This window comes from Culex quinquefasciatus, chromosome 3 (genome assembly GCF_015732765.1).
Source record: "Culex quinquefasciatus strain JHB chromosome 3, VPISU_Cqui_1.0_pri_paternal, whole genome shotgun sequence".
In the NCBI taxonomy this organism is placed as follows: Eukaryota; Metazoa; Arthropoda; class Insecta; order Diptera; family Culicidae; genus Culex; species Culex quinquefasciatus.
Window position 1 is genome coordinate 82,138,572 of NC_051863.1, and position 14,633 is coordinate 82,153,204.

Consider the following 14,633-nt stretch of genomic DNA (forward strand, 5'->3'; position numbering starts at 1 on the left):
GTCAACGAGAGGCGCTTTAGGTTGCGCAAGACTCTGCCAGTCTCAACAAGAAACTGCGAAGAAACACAGAGATGTTATTTTCTTTGATATATTCGGAAGGTTGACCTTACCTCTGATTGATTGGCAGTCAACGTAAGTTGTTCCAGCTGCTGCTGCTGCACCTTGCAGAACTTGGTCCACTGTTCCAAATCCTGCGGAAAGCGTAGGTCAAGTTGCAGTTCCTTCAGCCGCAACTGGTTCATCTTGCAGAGTTCCGCCAGGACATTTTTTCCTCGTGGCAGATGGAGGCGCTGCAGAGAGCTTTGGAGCGTTCGGACGGACTGAAGAATTTCAGCTTCGTTCTTGTGGATAGCCACGTCGAGTCGAAGGACCTTCAGGGAAGGGAACTTGTGCTCAAGACCGACCAAAATGTCTTGATAGTTCTTGTCCTCGTAACGAAGGTGAAAAACAGCAAACATTTCCAGTCGGTTAAAGCGTACGTTCGTGTCTCCGAAACCGGTACCGGAACCGGACAGCAGCACTTGAAACATGATCAGTTTCTTAAGGTTCGGCGCTTGCTGCAACATCCAGAGCAAATTCTCAGCGCTGATTTGGCCGAGACCGATTTGTAACTCCGTCAGCTTCATGGCGAAGGCAGGCCACCAGGACTTGACCGCACCGAGACCAGCGATCGCGCACTTGTGGAACAGGACTTTGATGGCCTTTGGTGGCAAATTTTCCGGAACGTAACCATCCTCCATGGGCAAGACTCCCTTGGGCTGCTTGAACTGGACATAGAATCGGCTCATAAGCGACGGGCTGGACATAATAATATCGCTCCAACGTTGGCAAATCATGCGCAACTGAAGCAGCTGCGATCCAGGAATGAAACGGAAAATGTGCTCCCAGATTTCCGCTGGGAACTGTGGCTCGGGACCGGAATCGGTGGCTTCCATCTTAGCTCGCTTTGGCTCGTGGTCAAAGTCGGAAAGATACGCACTACTGCTGGCCATCCTAAATCCAAGAGATCACCGTTCAGCTAGTTTTTTTTATTGTTTACTTAGGTTCAACGATTTTCACACTGTACACTGACTGAAAAATGATCCTTGTTTTCGCACCTTTTCATACACTCAAAATCAAAAGTATACCCCTCAAAAATAGAAAACCTGGAGCTGTACACTCAAAATCAGAAGTATCCCTTAACATTCCAACGCCAAAGGCTCCAAAAAAGTTGGAACGGTAACTTCAACTCGCTGGTTCTCGGGCATAACTCAACCAATCAAGATAACTTGTTAGGATGTCTTGATGATTCTAAAACTTTGAAGAATTAAATTTGATCAAATCTGTAATTTTTGCGATCAAAAACGCGTGTAAAAAAAAAATTCGCCAAAAATTCCGCGGAGGCAGTCGTTTTAAAAAAGGTGGAACGATGTTTTCGGTCGCAGAAATTACAGATTTGTTCAAATCAAGTTCTGCAACGTTTAAGGATCATCTAGACATTCCTACAAATCACTGGAAACAAGAATCGTCCTGATTGGTTGAGTAATGCCCGAGAACCAGCGATTTGCACTTACCGTTCCACATTTTTTGGGAGGCTTGGGCGTCCGTGTAAGTTGGACATGCGTTGGGCGTTCCAGTGTCAAAAGGACACTTTCTATCCTTTTTCAAGTTCACCCGGCGTCACCCTTTCAAAAGGTTATGTCAAAATCAGTACATTTTTCATACCCTTTTAAAATGGTGACGACGGGTGAACTTGAAAAAAAGGATACTTTTGACTTTAAGTGTAGAGAACGGCCATCTCACACGTCTCAAACCAATTGATTAATCGAAACACGAGAAGTGTCAGATAATTCCGAACTGTCAGTGAGAACCGCCTTCATTTTTTGTTAATGTTGTTATTTGGTTGGAGTAGTAAATATTGTATTTGTAGGAAAATAAATTTAAAAAAATGTTTTTTTTTTTTAATTTGTAAACTTCGTGTAATAAGTGACAGTTTGTCACTTTTTAGTTTTACTTTGACCAACCAACGGGGTACATACTAAAAAAGTGTCAAACAAAAAAGTGACCAACCACCGGGGGTTGAGTGTATGTAGAGGGAATATTTGGGCGAACCGTTCATATTACGGCTCAAGCAAAAGAACGAATGAGCGACCGCTCAGGAAAAAATGAGCGGCGGTTAATTTTGTGAACCGGTTCTTTTCAAAGAACCATACGGCCGTTGCACCTGGTGGACAAGTCGAACGTGCCCTTCCGAACCGTTCACATTGATCATCTAGGACCGCTGGAGAAGACGAAAGGCAAGAACGAGCACATACTTGCCGTTATCGACGCGTTTACGAAGTACGTTATTTTACCCGACCAAGACAACCAACTCGCGCGTAGAGATCCTTAATAATTTAGCCAGCTTAGACTTAGCCAGCTTAGATTTAGCCAGCTTAGACCCAAGGGGCGAGACACAGTTAATCAACTATAATTAATCTAATTAATTGGAGCTGATTTTGGTTGATTAGCTAATTGATTAGCGCTGATTTGACAACCCATTCCCATCCTACGTCAAATTATCTTGGCATGTCGAGAAAAGTTGTTTTGACAGCTACAAAATGAGTTTTGCTTTGAAATGAGGGAAGAAAAAAAAGATTTCCTTGAAAACGAATTTTTGTCGATGGTAAGTTGACTTAAAATGTAAATCTTGCCCATTTCTTAAGTTTCGTTATCCTACAGCAGAAAACAGATTTAACGTCGCCGTCTCTCGTCGAAATCGAGACTGGTTTAGTTCCTGCACATCCAGCGGCAAATGATCAAGGAACTGTTGGGTCCAGTGTTGAAGAAACCGTAAGATCCGGTGGTGGCGCACAAGAATAGGAAGTTTCCCGGCCACCCGTACATCGTCGTAGTTCCTTCCGGGCCGAAACTGGCCTCGCCGAGCAGTCGACTCCAGAAGTGGTACTCGCTGTTTGCTGTTTGATTCGGTGGTTCCGATTAAGATGCATCCCAGGGGAAACATGAACAAGCAATCAATGCAGACGACGCCGGTTCTGTTCGTGATTGGCCAAATATCCACCCCAATTGACGAGACATCCGAAATCCAACCTAAAGCTTTCGAACAACAGCAGCAACCTGGCCGTGACCGGCGGTTCAGCGATTATCCCACAGCGGCCACGGCCTCACCACCAATTGCCGCGAAACGAAAGCACCGCATGAACCCGTCTGCCGGCACCGTGGACGGGGAACAGGACAAAGTGGCTCAAACCACAAACAACCCGCCAAGCGAGGCCCAAAAGTCCCAAAATGATCCCGCGCCGAAAAGTTGGTCCTTTAGCAAAGCCAAAAGGAACTGGATGTGGCCATCATAAGCATTCTACCGGACGCGGACAAGGTTCCGGAAGTTAAGAAGAAGGCATCCCCAGTCCCCAACTTCCAGATCTCAGGTAACGACACAACAACCAGCGGCTTGATTGTTCGTCACTGTGCAGTTTCGGTGTTTACAAAATAATTAGTTTTTATTTTTATTAGTTTTTCATGGTAATAAAAAAATCGGTTCTTTTGTTGTTTTTCTTTGGCCACAAGGCCCGATGATTAGTCGCCTTTTAGTAATTGTTATGAGACAATAACTACCCCGTTTGGACCCAGTACATATTTCTGAACGGAACAACCTGAATTAATAATTAAAACAGAATGTTGTGTCTAAAATAACTTAAATTCAATAAAAGAAAGTTCAATCTTCTTGGACAGCCTTTTGATGATACCGGTCTAACCGGAGAAACCCACAGCTCTGCATATCGTCCAAAACCGTGGAGTTTTCCGCCCAGAAGGCTGTTCTGGATGATGACGAAGCACCACTTCCGACAAATCCGTTCGGTTCCGTAAAGCCTTTTGTAGACTTTCCTGCGCAATCCGTTTGTGAAAATTGACAAGACTTCCAAGCTGTTATTGACCAACCCGGCCTTTTCGTTTAAAATCCTCATAAAAGTCGTTCCGGAGAAAATCCGCAACGCTGTCCGCTTCCTCAGCCTTCTAAAACACTTTACTCCGAGCACTGTAGGACGCCGACCTACTTATTTCTACCCTCAGCAGCTTCTCCATCGGCATAATGGGTAGTTTGGTCTTTAAGACGCCGGTTTCAAGACAAGTTTGATAAATTTCAGATTAATTTTCATTATCCATGCGGCCGCACGCGAATATTTTTTGTTTTGCTTTGATTTGTTTGACGTTTGTGCGACAGACCAAGGCAAATAGAATGGTGGGAATGCGCTAATTGATTAGCGTAAATGCTAATCAACTAACTGAAATTTCTAATCAACTAGGCGATAATCTTAATTGATTAGGGCTTGTGTCTCACCCCTCGCTTAGACCAGTCTCCTTATTTAGGGTCTCTAGTCTCCTTATTTAGGGTCTCTACTCGCGCGAAGTATTGAAACACCTGAAATCGTATTTCAGAGTACGAGGAAATTGAGTATTTAGATGAGGAGTTTCAGTAGAAGTTTTGGTAGTAGCTAAAGATTTGTTTTGATAGGAAACCACTGCGTAAATTCGATGTATTAACTTGATTTTTATTTTATATTGCCATGAACGAGTACGTGTAAGAAGTTTAGTAGGTATTAGAAGAGAAATGTATTTGAAGACAAGATTCGACGCTTGAACTCACCTGTTGCGGACAACAAGGAGCATCAGGATGGACGAGCTGTAGCAATCTACCCGATACAGCCCTGTAAAGAAACCCCACTGAAAATAATTTGTTTTGTTTTGCGTCTCACATCCCCGTGGGGCGTGACAGTTTGAAAGCTCTGCGTTTGCACTTTGCGTTCGCTGTCATCCGGCGAACTTCCGCCAAAACCTCGAGCAGCTCATTCTCGAGCCAACATTCACATAGTCAAGAGCAAATACACTTTTTGTTGTGAACAGAAGGATTGTGCGAGGTGTCTCGCCCCTCGCACGCCGCTTGCTAACGAGTGCTGGCCAGACTATCACCCTGTGATGCGTGACAGCGCATAAATGTATGGTGGCAATCTGTCAGTGCTATTGTTTATTAGATTCATTACCAGGCCCCTGTGATGACGGCCATTTTATTGAAACCAAAACTTCTGACGCCGAAGAGGAGATAAAGAAGAAAACAAAAAAAAACACATCTGTCAACCGCGTCGAACCGCGTCCACTCTGATTTTTGTTCAAATGAAAGAATTTTGGTAAAAAGAGGACTATTTCAAGTACGGATTCCCTCAAATCGCTCAAATCCAATCCGTCAGCGAATCTAGATCGAAACAACCGTCATCAGCCCAGCCAGTGGTGCAGGTCGAGCAGGCTGAGGTTTTATATTTCGGCATCAAATAACCATTCAGGGTGCCCCTTCTTGAACGAACCACCGTTATTTTCCGGACCACGACGGACATTTGGTGGTAGCTGCGACACTTCCGTCACTCAGTGATTACGCAAATATGAACACAAGAACACTTTTTTTACGCCACGCTGCTGCAAAGAATTTCCCATTTTAAATAGTTTGACCGTTTTAACGTTGCTAGATGTAAACAGTAGGCCTCACCTACCAATACATCAGCAGGCGATTTCAGATAGGGGCTACTCACAAACACTAATGCGGGGGCTAGTTTTCAGACAGGGGCTACTCACTAATACTATTGCAAGATTGTGGTGATGGGCGAGTAGAGTATCCCTTTACTCTGACACCACCCCCCTGTTCATTACCATTTCGCTTATCGTAGTAAATACACTTTATTTTAGTTCGTAACTATTTCTTTTATTGTGCGTTGTGCGCTTATCCGGACACCGATTCCGGGACAAATCCTGACCACCGTCGTACCGCGCTCATACACGAAACTTTTAAAACTAAAAACCACATTTTCGAGCTCCATCCGAACGTTCGCGAGATTGCCACAGTTACATCACATGAGTCACGCACTTGGTCACGCACGATCTTGAGCACTGTTTTGAAATGTGCTGCAAGAAAATTTTAATTGTCAAGAAGGGCAGATGACGACTGACTGGAAATTTAAATGGGAAGAGAAATAATCTTGCACAAAAACAAAATCAACAACAAGAAAATGAATAAAAATAAGAAGTCCTGTTCGCTTCTCCCTCCCAGATTTGCATGTTTCGGGATTATTTTTCAATCTAACTTATGTGCAAAAGAACATGTTGTAGAAAGTTGGGAGCAGTTTTGTATCGAAATCGCTGTGAAAAAAAAAGTAAAGTAAGCAAAGGTGGAAAGTTGATTTTGACGATATTCATGAGGTGGCTAAATATACATTTTGATCAAAAGGGCATTTAATTTGTCTTTTAGGCCAGTTATAATTTACGTGCTGTTGCTGATAAGTTTATGGCCTAACTAAATAGTATTTTGGGAGCCAGTTTGGGAGCTTTAAACGAGCATCAAACTCTTCATATGGCGAGGATAGATGTTTGATTAGAAAGGGAATATTTCCCCCACATGGCCCTATTTGAAATTTTGTCTCTTGAAATGTTAGCGATTTGAGTTTTAATTTTAGACTTTTTCCACATTGATATTCATAAACAAAATAAGCTTTATTTTCTTATACGACTTTGAACTGATATTGTTTATTGATTTATAACATAGTACATATAAAAGACATTCTAAAATCTATTTTTGTTTGTATACAGCTCCTGTTAAACCATTTTTGTGAATTATGCAAACCCTGAAATGCAAAGAAAAACTAAATAATGATTTACAAGCCTTAATTTGATTTTCTTACTTGTCCCCAACCTCCAATGATACCACTGGGGCATTACAGTTTGGATCCAGCTTTGCAGCTTGTTCTGATATGGCCACAATGATCCCGGCGGACTTATCCGATGCCTTTCCTCGTGCTGAAAATTCGTTTCCATTTGGTTTGAGAGCTTAGTTAGTTTAGTGGGTAATTGTGTGAACCTACCTCCGATACAGAGCCCTTGATTATTCGCCAGAAGACAACCGACATTTGCGGGGTTGGCCATTCTAGAAAGAAAACAAAAAATAGAATTTCAATTCTTGCGACAAATTAGCTACTTTTTACACTTTATCCAAGATTTGGTTTACGTGATCCTCCATTGCACAGAAATTAGTCAAAATAACAAACTAGTAAGTTATTTCGTTTAAAAAGATAAGATAAAGAACTGAAGCAGTTCTTGTAAACAATGTTTTGCATTGAATGGATTCAATGACATAAACTTACTGATAATCGTAAACGTCAAATTATGCGTAAAAGTGTCTACACGGAAAAATGCTGCTTCAGTTAATCTACGCACTTTTAGAGTGTATATTTTTGCCGAAATCTATGTGCTTGGGTTTTACAGTGTAACGCAAACCTCAAACGTCACTGTTTGGATTTCTGAAGCGAACGAAGTTTTATTTGTGAAAATCTCCTTAATTAACAAAAAATTTCGAAGCAACGTGTTATAAATTTACTTATTTAGTGAATAGTTGAAACATTAACATTTATTTTTAATCCATTTCGTCGAGTATCATCATAAACTAAAAAAGGTAAATATTTACGACTGACCTGTGCGATACACGCTAATGATTTATAACTCTATTGTGGAATAATCGGCAGATGTTTAAGTCGCGGAGTTAATAACACGGAGAAAAACAGAGGGAAATTAGCCAAACAATTGAATTATATTCAAGATTACATTATTGGAACCCAATTATTTTGTATGTTGGCTTTAGAAACAGAAAGCTCAAACAAGTTAAATCTGTTGTGTTTTTTTGCCTTTAAACACGAAAATCACGCCTCTAAACAAACATGGAGAAACGAGACTACGGTAACTATTTGCGGTGTGTAGTTCCGTCTTGTCTACAGAAGCGAGAGCCCGGAATTTCTTTTCACCAGTTCCCTGATCGGAAAAAGGATCCCGCGCGATTTCAGTATTGGCTCGACGCCCTTAGATTAGAGAAAACACCGTCGACTACTGCTAAAATTTGCAGTAAGCATTTCAACATTGAAGATTTTCATCCAATCAGTGAGTCACGTAATATACCTTTCTAAGCTGCCTTTGATTAACCATATTTTTTTAAAGAACTGTCAGATCAGCGAAAGTTTATTCTAATCGATGGTGCTGTTCCCATACAAATCGAAGGCGCGGAATTGCTAGCTCAACCGAAGATAGATCGGTTACTACAGAAGAAGTCAAACGCTAAAGTTGGACGGGTAGGCTGTTCAGAAGAAACTGGTCCAGGTAATTACAGTTAAAAGGCCAATACGCACCTCCCCAGAAAAGAGAACAAGAAATGGCTTTACGAAAAGCAGGACAAAGGAGAGGGAACGATTTCTTGGGGCCTTTGTTCACACTCTCTTGTTTGCTTTCGCTGCCGCTGCTGCCCATTTGAAATTTTCCTTGACCGGTTCCTTACCAAGTGCGTATACCGCTTATCGCATTGCTTGACCACCTTTCTTGGGAGATGCGTATAAGCCCATAGAATAAATTCATACGTTAATATAACAAAAAAAATTGTTCACACACACTAATGGCTTTCGGCCTGCACACTTTTTGTTTTTGTTTTTTTTTTTTGTTAAAAATAATCTACAAAATTTTGCGTAGAAGGAGGTTTTCTCAATTGGGTCTTAAAATGAAGCTTTGATTACTGATATTATTGCGCGATAAAGCTTATTTTTCTAAGTACAATGACCCTTTGTACGACCACAAAGAGTTTAAAATGGATTTTGAAATCAATTTTGAAAAATTAACCTCGCGGTCCTTCTTGACAGAAAAGTTCCTTCTTGACAGGGATCTGACAAGCATGCAGTTTCCTGAAGTCCCCGCCAGAGGCGCAGTCAATATTGTTTACGTGTGATTTTTGAAAAGGTGGTATGAAATCAATACATAAATTTTGATCCCAGATTATTTTTTTGCCAAAAAAAAAATAACTATTCTTTGCATATATATGCGACAAAATTACAATTATTGAGTAAATTTTTCCACACTTAACATTTATTAGATCAATAAAACAAAGTTCTACTTTACGATACTGTTATAACTGTTGCTAGGCAATGAAAGACAGTTTCGTTGCTAGACTAGAGCGTTTATTGAAATGCGTCCGACTTTGTGGACTGTCGGGATTTGAGTGAGATTCTGGTGCTGCTGTAGGCATGGCCTACTACATCTCCCCCTTTAAGAGGTTTGACGGATTTGAATTCTTCATGGAACCGGCATCTGGTTGTGGCCAAATCTTGTCTTCACGTGGCGTCCAAGACAGGTGTGGATCGACGCTTGACGGCTTGAACCAGACGATGCTTGTGACCGCCGCTTTACCGTACCGATGCAGCTGGATACTGTTTCCGACACCACGCTGTGTGCCATGAATCCGGATCAACACCACGAATCGCTTGGACGCTGCAAGACAGTTCTGCGTGCCAAGAATCTGGAAGCATCCTCGGAACCGCTTGGACACACTGCTCGCACACACAATCCGCAAGACAACGAGGGCGTCATCGATCCAGATCAACCCGTCGATCTGGCCGTCTCAAGTCCAACTTACGACGATTCCCGCACGGAGCCCTCCGACAGTGTTCCCGGACCCGATCATCGTCCGTCGCCGGCATCGAGCGACTCCATCAAGCTTGCCGCCACCAGTTCCTGCGCCAACGCCGGCCATCTGGATCCTCATCCTTGGTTGGTGGCCCTGCGGACATTCCGGAAGCTCTCAACGAAGATCAAGCATCGCATCACTTCAACGGCTGCAAGAGGTCTCAAAAATCTCGCCGAAGGAGGAAAAGCGGTCACAGATCATTCCACAAACATGAAGAATCATCTCGAGCCGTCATACGTCGATCGCGGACCACACCTGGCTTGGCCGCCGCGAGACGATCGGAAACGGCTACAACTGGAAACTGGTCCACCGGTGAAGCAGTTCAGTAGCAGGAAGATTGGCCGTCCGCCAAATCTCCTAAAGGGGGAGATGTAGTAGGCCATGCTAACTACCAGCACTCCCAGCACAGTTCGTTCCCGGCCACCCAACACGCCGGACGGAATAAACAGTTTTCTCAGTAACAAACTGTCTTTCACTGTAGCTTAGCAACAGTTACAACAGATACAATACAACCAAACTCACTAAACAAAACTAAAAATCTTAATAGCTTCAGTTACCTTGAAATAAAATTAAATTAGTTTGATTCTTCCTGACCGTTGGTTTAAAATGAATTGAATACTAGATTGAATACTTATTAAATTTCAGTCAAAACAGCTTTAAACTAGCTATCACTAAACACCACAGTGCTGATATGCCAATATTAGGTGCTTGACGGAATTAAGTTGTCCCCTGAGTTGTCCCCTGAGTTTAAATGTAAAAAAGAAAAAAAAACTTAAAAAAGTTTTTATTTTTGTTATTTATGTTCGATGCGCATACGACATTTTCAAAAGCCACGCGCCAAAAACTTGGTTCGATCATAGTTCGATTTTGACTTCACTCGCTTTATTATTTGTGCTTTATTATATGTGGATGACAGTCGTGACGTAGCCGTGCTTCTTGAAAGCTCGTTCTCAGGGACCATAGTTGATCCATCGAAAATGTGTTGGCTTGTCATTATTTTTTTGCATTAAGGCTGGTACAAATATTTTTAAAAGTTTTTGTCACCCCCTTCAAAATTGGCCCGAAAAATCAGGGGCAAAAAAATATTTTACAATAAACTTCAAAATTTCAATGAAAATTCAAGTGCAACCAGCTGAAATCAAATTAAAATACATTCTTCTGCGTTTAAAATCATTTTTAGCATGTTTGGGTTTATTAAAAATCTTAAGATTTTTTGAAAATTTTCGATGCAAAATCTTTTTTCGATACAATTTTGTTTTTGTCAGATCTTAGATTTTTTGAAAACTAATGATTGCAAAACAACTGAACTAGTGTAAAATGCCTTTTAAAACACTTTTTTCATTTAAATGTGAAGACTATGGCTTGTTATTTAAATTTTTATATTTTTTTTTTTTGCCCCCTTGACAAAAACTTTTTTAAATATTTGCATCGGCCTAAAATGAAAAAAGTGATCAGAAATGGTTTTTGATCGTGTTTTTTTAGCGTTGTACATGCTGACTTTTTCTGTCGAATAAAAAAATAAAAAAAAATAAAAATTTAGACAGGGCTTTAGTACTCAATTCCACAAAATGTTTTGTTTGAAAAAAAAGTTGCCTTGACGTTTAGCGTTGATTCAACTAAATTCTTGATTTCAGCGGTATATACGCACTTCGGAAGGAACCGGTCAAGAAAAAAATCAAATGGGCAGCAGCGGCAGCGCAAGCAAGTCAGAGAGGGTGAAGAAAAGCCCCAAGAAATCGCTCCCTCTCCTTTGTTCTGCTGTTCGTGAAGCTGTTTCTTGACCCCTTTCCTTCCGATCTGCATACTAACCTTTCAAATCAACAAAACGTTTTGTTGATTCCAATGTGCTTATTTTTCTACGCGTGACAGCTACATTTTGACGTTTAATTCTGCGTGTTGAAAAATCTACACTGAAAACCCAACCATGGTAGTAGAGGAAAAAAGCAACCCGCGAATTTTGAGGCTAGGAATTTTGACATGTATGATTTTCACAGAAAACTGGGGACCTAGCTGGGGACAATGTAGCTGTCAAACTAGGCCAAACTGTTAAACCAAATTTCCAGTTTTTGCTTTTTGGGTGATTTTGAAACCGCCTTGAGTCAGGAATATTAAGAAACACCCAGAAAGTAAAAACTAAAAATTTGGTTTATTGGACCTTTTTTAAAAAAAAACTCGAGAAATGAACTTTGAGTGATTTGAGTTCATCCCAGACGTCACTCTCCTCCTCTGTGAGGTTTCATTGAGAACACGCACCGACATATTTTTGCTGAAACATTGAATTGACTGATTAACGCAGTCAGTTTTACTTTGTTTACTTTTACCAAAATGCCACAGTTAATTTAATAAGCAGCACTTTTAGCGAATGTCAGGCTTTCAGTGTAGAAGTTCGGGTTGGTTGGTTGCATCCTTTTGAATAGTTACTCTTGTTAAATCTAGCCAAGATTCTTTTTGGGTATACACTCCTCAACGTTGAGTATTATCTGCAAGTGCACATGTGTATAAATAGTGCTTTGATAAATTCGATAAACGTGTACTCGCCAAAATATTATTTTACTTCAGCTTCAAAAAGTAGGATATCTTCCCGTTTCCGGTTTTATTGCAGACTTTGCCCGTTGTTCCGTTGAGAACTCGAACGTGATGCCTTCGTGTGCGGTGGGATGCTACACAGACGGCCAAACCGTCTTCTTCGACATTCCGATGTCCAAGAAGCAGAAACTGTGCACGATCCGAGCGAACCGCTGGAAGGCGGCATTGAAGATTGACGCTTCCCGGCCAAACCAGAATGCGCGCGTTTGCAGCGAGCATTTCTTCTTGAAGGAACCGGCCCACCTCGAGGACCAGGACAATCCCGATTGGGTGCCTTGGCTGAAACTCAATCCAAGGGTTCAAGATGACCCGGTCCAGGTTCAGCACCGGATGCAGCAATATTACGAAAAATGGCACACGTTTGGCAAGCAGGTTCGCGGGTTTAGCTTTGTCGTTGAGAAATGCAAGACTTGATTTTCTTTTATTATTTTAGATTTGCTGCATAACTTCCTGCTCAAGCAGCAACGAAAAGCTAAATCTGATGGTGCCGTTGTTTGACTTTCCGGCCCTCGATACGACCAGTTACACGCGGCGTGTCCTGTCCGAGAGGCGGCTGCTTACGTGGATTCAGATCATCCAGCAGCCGGATTTGTGGAACCGGTTCGACATTCATACGCTGAAAATTTGCGGCCAACACTTTAGAAGCGGTAAGGAATTTGAGGGTTTTTCAAACGATTCAATCTTCCTAATGATTATCACTTCCAGGACGAATGGCCGAACTGACCGATGTGGAAAATATTGACTGGATTCCGACTCGAGGACTGTCGCGATCAGTGAAATTTACCGATCACATTGGTAAGATCACGATTCGATAGGGCCAAATAAACGTTACTGCGAATGCTCTACTTTTTAGCTCATTTCGACTTGCAGAACATTGCAGCGTTGGCTTCGGAAGACTCTGAAAGTTACGCAGCACGCGTTGAAGATGCCATTTCAAGCGACGAGGACGTCAGGATGGTTCAACCGAAGCAGCAAAAGGTGGTCACAGTAAAACGACCTCCGCCAAATCAACCTAAGCCGCAGGTTAACGTCGGATTCAAGTGTATCCTCTGCCTGGGCAATGCCGCCCTCAAACCTTTGACACCAGTCGATCAGGTCGCTCTCGATGAATTCTTCAAAGATGTTGGTACAATTCTCACTGGTCTTGATCTCGATGATAATGTTGGTTTTTTTTCCAGAAACTTTGCGTGAAATCGGAACTGATTTGTAAAAAGTGCTGCAAACATATCACCGACTTCCACTCGTTTCACGTGTCCATCCTGAAGATCCAAGACGGTGCCGTAACGCGGAAAATCAAAAACATCATCCCTGTGCCGAGCCCAAAACCGGCACCAGCTGCTACGATAAAGAGGGCCGAAACTCTGTTCACGGTGTGCGCGCCGGACACGTTTACGTGCAACATGTGCAAGGCAACGTTGGTTGGTAAGGAACTTTTGAACAAGCATCTGTACGCGCAGCACAAGGTGAAAATTAACTGCAAGCTTTGCAAAACCAGGTATGTACTGCTAGTCTCATCCCAACACGAAATGAATAATGTCATCTTTCAGCTTCACTCCGGAAGGATACGCCGCGCACCGGAAAACGTGCGTGCCGTCCAAACCTGCTCAAGTCGTCAACCCAACCGTTGTGGCACCGAGTAAGACACCGATTGCTCCGGTGGCTCCCAGCAATTCCCAAGAGAAATATTCTTGCTACATTTGTGCCCAGTTGTAAGTACTAGTTGGTCAGTGAATTTAGTCAACTCATTTGTACAATGTTTTGTCTAGTTTTACTCCGGACGAGATGCGAGAGCACATCAAAACGCACAACGACGTGGTAAAAGGCGGCGGCGTCCGATCCCGGGTTGCCGCCCGGGTTGTGTTTGACGAAAGCTTTGAATCGTGCAAGCGGTGCAATCGAGCGTAAGGCTATATCCGTTTTAGAATGGTCTAAATTTTATTCCTTCAACACAATTTTTATCCCCTTGCAGAGTTCACATAAACGATCGCGAATGCCACCAGCGGCAGCACGACGAAGAACGGGAACGACTGAAGGAACTGATCGCGAAACAGCAGGCCAGCAACGGCTTCAAATGCGCCCTCTGTCCGGTGAGTTTCGCCACTGCGGCTCAACTGGAGAATCATCGAGAAACCCACCAGAAGCACACCTGCCGAGAGTGTAACAAAGAGTTTGGGCAAATTCAACAGTTGAACAATCACAAAGAGAGTTCCACGGAACTCAGCTAACCGGCGAAAACATGACCGAGTGCTCCCACTGCAGCAGTTTGTAAGTTCTGATCAGTTAACGCAAACGCTACTTGAACGTTTGATTTGATTCCACAGGGTAAGCGCAGCGTCGTACAAAGCCCACGTGGCCCAAGAACACGACTCCATCCAGATCGCCTGTGAGCTGTGCGGCAAGCAGATGTTCCGGATCGCGCTGGAAAAGCACCACGAATCGTCCTGCACCGAAGACGACCCGATCGTTCCGTGTACCGTTTGCGGCAAAATGATGGCATCGTCCAGGATAAAGGTGAGCTCAATCAACGCAGGTT

The 14,633-nt window shown here is 42.6% G+C and overlaps 3 protein-coding genes across 6 annotated transcripts in view; 2 read left to right on the forward strand and 1 right to left on the reverse strand.

Moving 5' to 3' along the window:
- The window catches only part of LOC6038971, a 116,161-nt gene extending 101,598 nt beyond the window's left edge, over nt 1–14,563 (forward strand). Inside the window, exons 1-12 of one of the 3 annotated variants that reach the window (XM_038265665.1) lie at nt 7,275–7,468; nt 7,539–7,947; nt 8,005–8,163; nt 12,117–12,472; nt 12,534–12,747; nt 12,806–12,895; nt 12,954–13,222; nt 13,279–13,595; nt 13,648–13,809; nt 13,867–14,001; nt 14,070–14,365; nt 14,422–14,563. In XM_038265665.1, the coding sequence (XP_038121593.1) occupies nt 7,731–7,947; nt 8,005–8,163; nt 12,117–12,472; nt 12,534–12,747; nt 12,806–12,895; nt 12,954–13,222; nt 13,279–13,595; nt 13,648–13,809; nt 13,867–14,001; nt 14,070–14,325 (2,175 nt within the window). In that variant the 5' untranslated portion in view covers nt 7,275–7,468; nt 7,539–7,730 and the 3' untranslated portion in view covers nt 14,326–14,365; nt 14,422–14,563. Of the gene's footprint in view, nt 1–7,274; nt 7,469–7,538; nt 7,948–8,004; nt 8,164–12,116; nt 12,473–12,533; nt 12,748–12,805; nt 12,896–12,953; nt 13,223–13,278; nt 13,596–13,647; nt 13,810–13,866; nt 14,002–14,069; nt 14,366–14,421 lie in introns of those variants that run through there. The other 2 variants (XM_038265668.1, XM_038265666.1) reach the window with 2 other exon arrangements.
- Nucleotides 1,652–3,702, forward strand: LOC6041389. Its single transcript, XM_038265672.1, has 2 exons — nt 1,652–2,644; nt 2,701–3,702. The coding sequence occupies exon 2, from the start codon at nt 2,964–2,966 to the stop codon at nt 3,330–3,332; it is 369 nt and encodes a 122-aa protein (XP_038121600.1). The 5' UTR covers nt 1,652–2,644; nt 2,701–2,963; the 3' UTR covers nt 3,333–3,702.
- Nucleotides 6,513–7,163, reverse strand: LOC6038972 (ragulator complex protein LAMTOR5). Of its 2 annotated transcripts, none has more exons than XM_001848609.2 (4): nt 7,025–7,163; nt 6,882–6,943; nt 6,702–6,816; nt 6,513–6,644 (listed from the first exon to the last, which is right to left on the reverse strand). In XM_001848609.2, exons 2-4 carry the CDS (start codon nt 6,940–6,942, stop codon nt 6,590–6,592), a joined length of 231 nt encoding a protein of 76 aa, XP_001848661.2. In that variant the 5' UTR covers nt 6,943; nt 7,025–7,163; the 3' UTR covers nt 6,513–6,589. The 2 variants fall into 2 exon arrangements, with proteins under 2 accessions (XP_001848661.2, XP_038121601.1); XM_038265673.1 differs by having other exon boundaries at nt 7,002–7,163.
- Nucleotides 14,564–14,633: the final 70 nt, after the last annotated feature.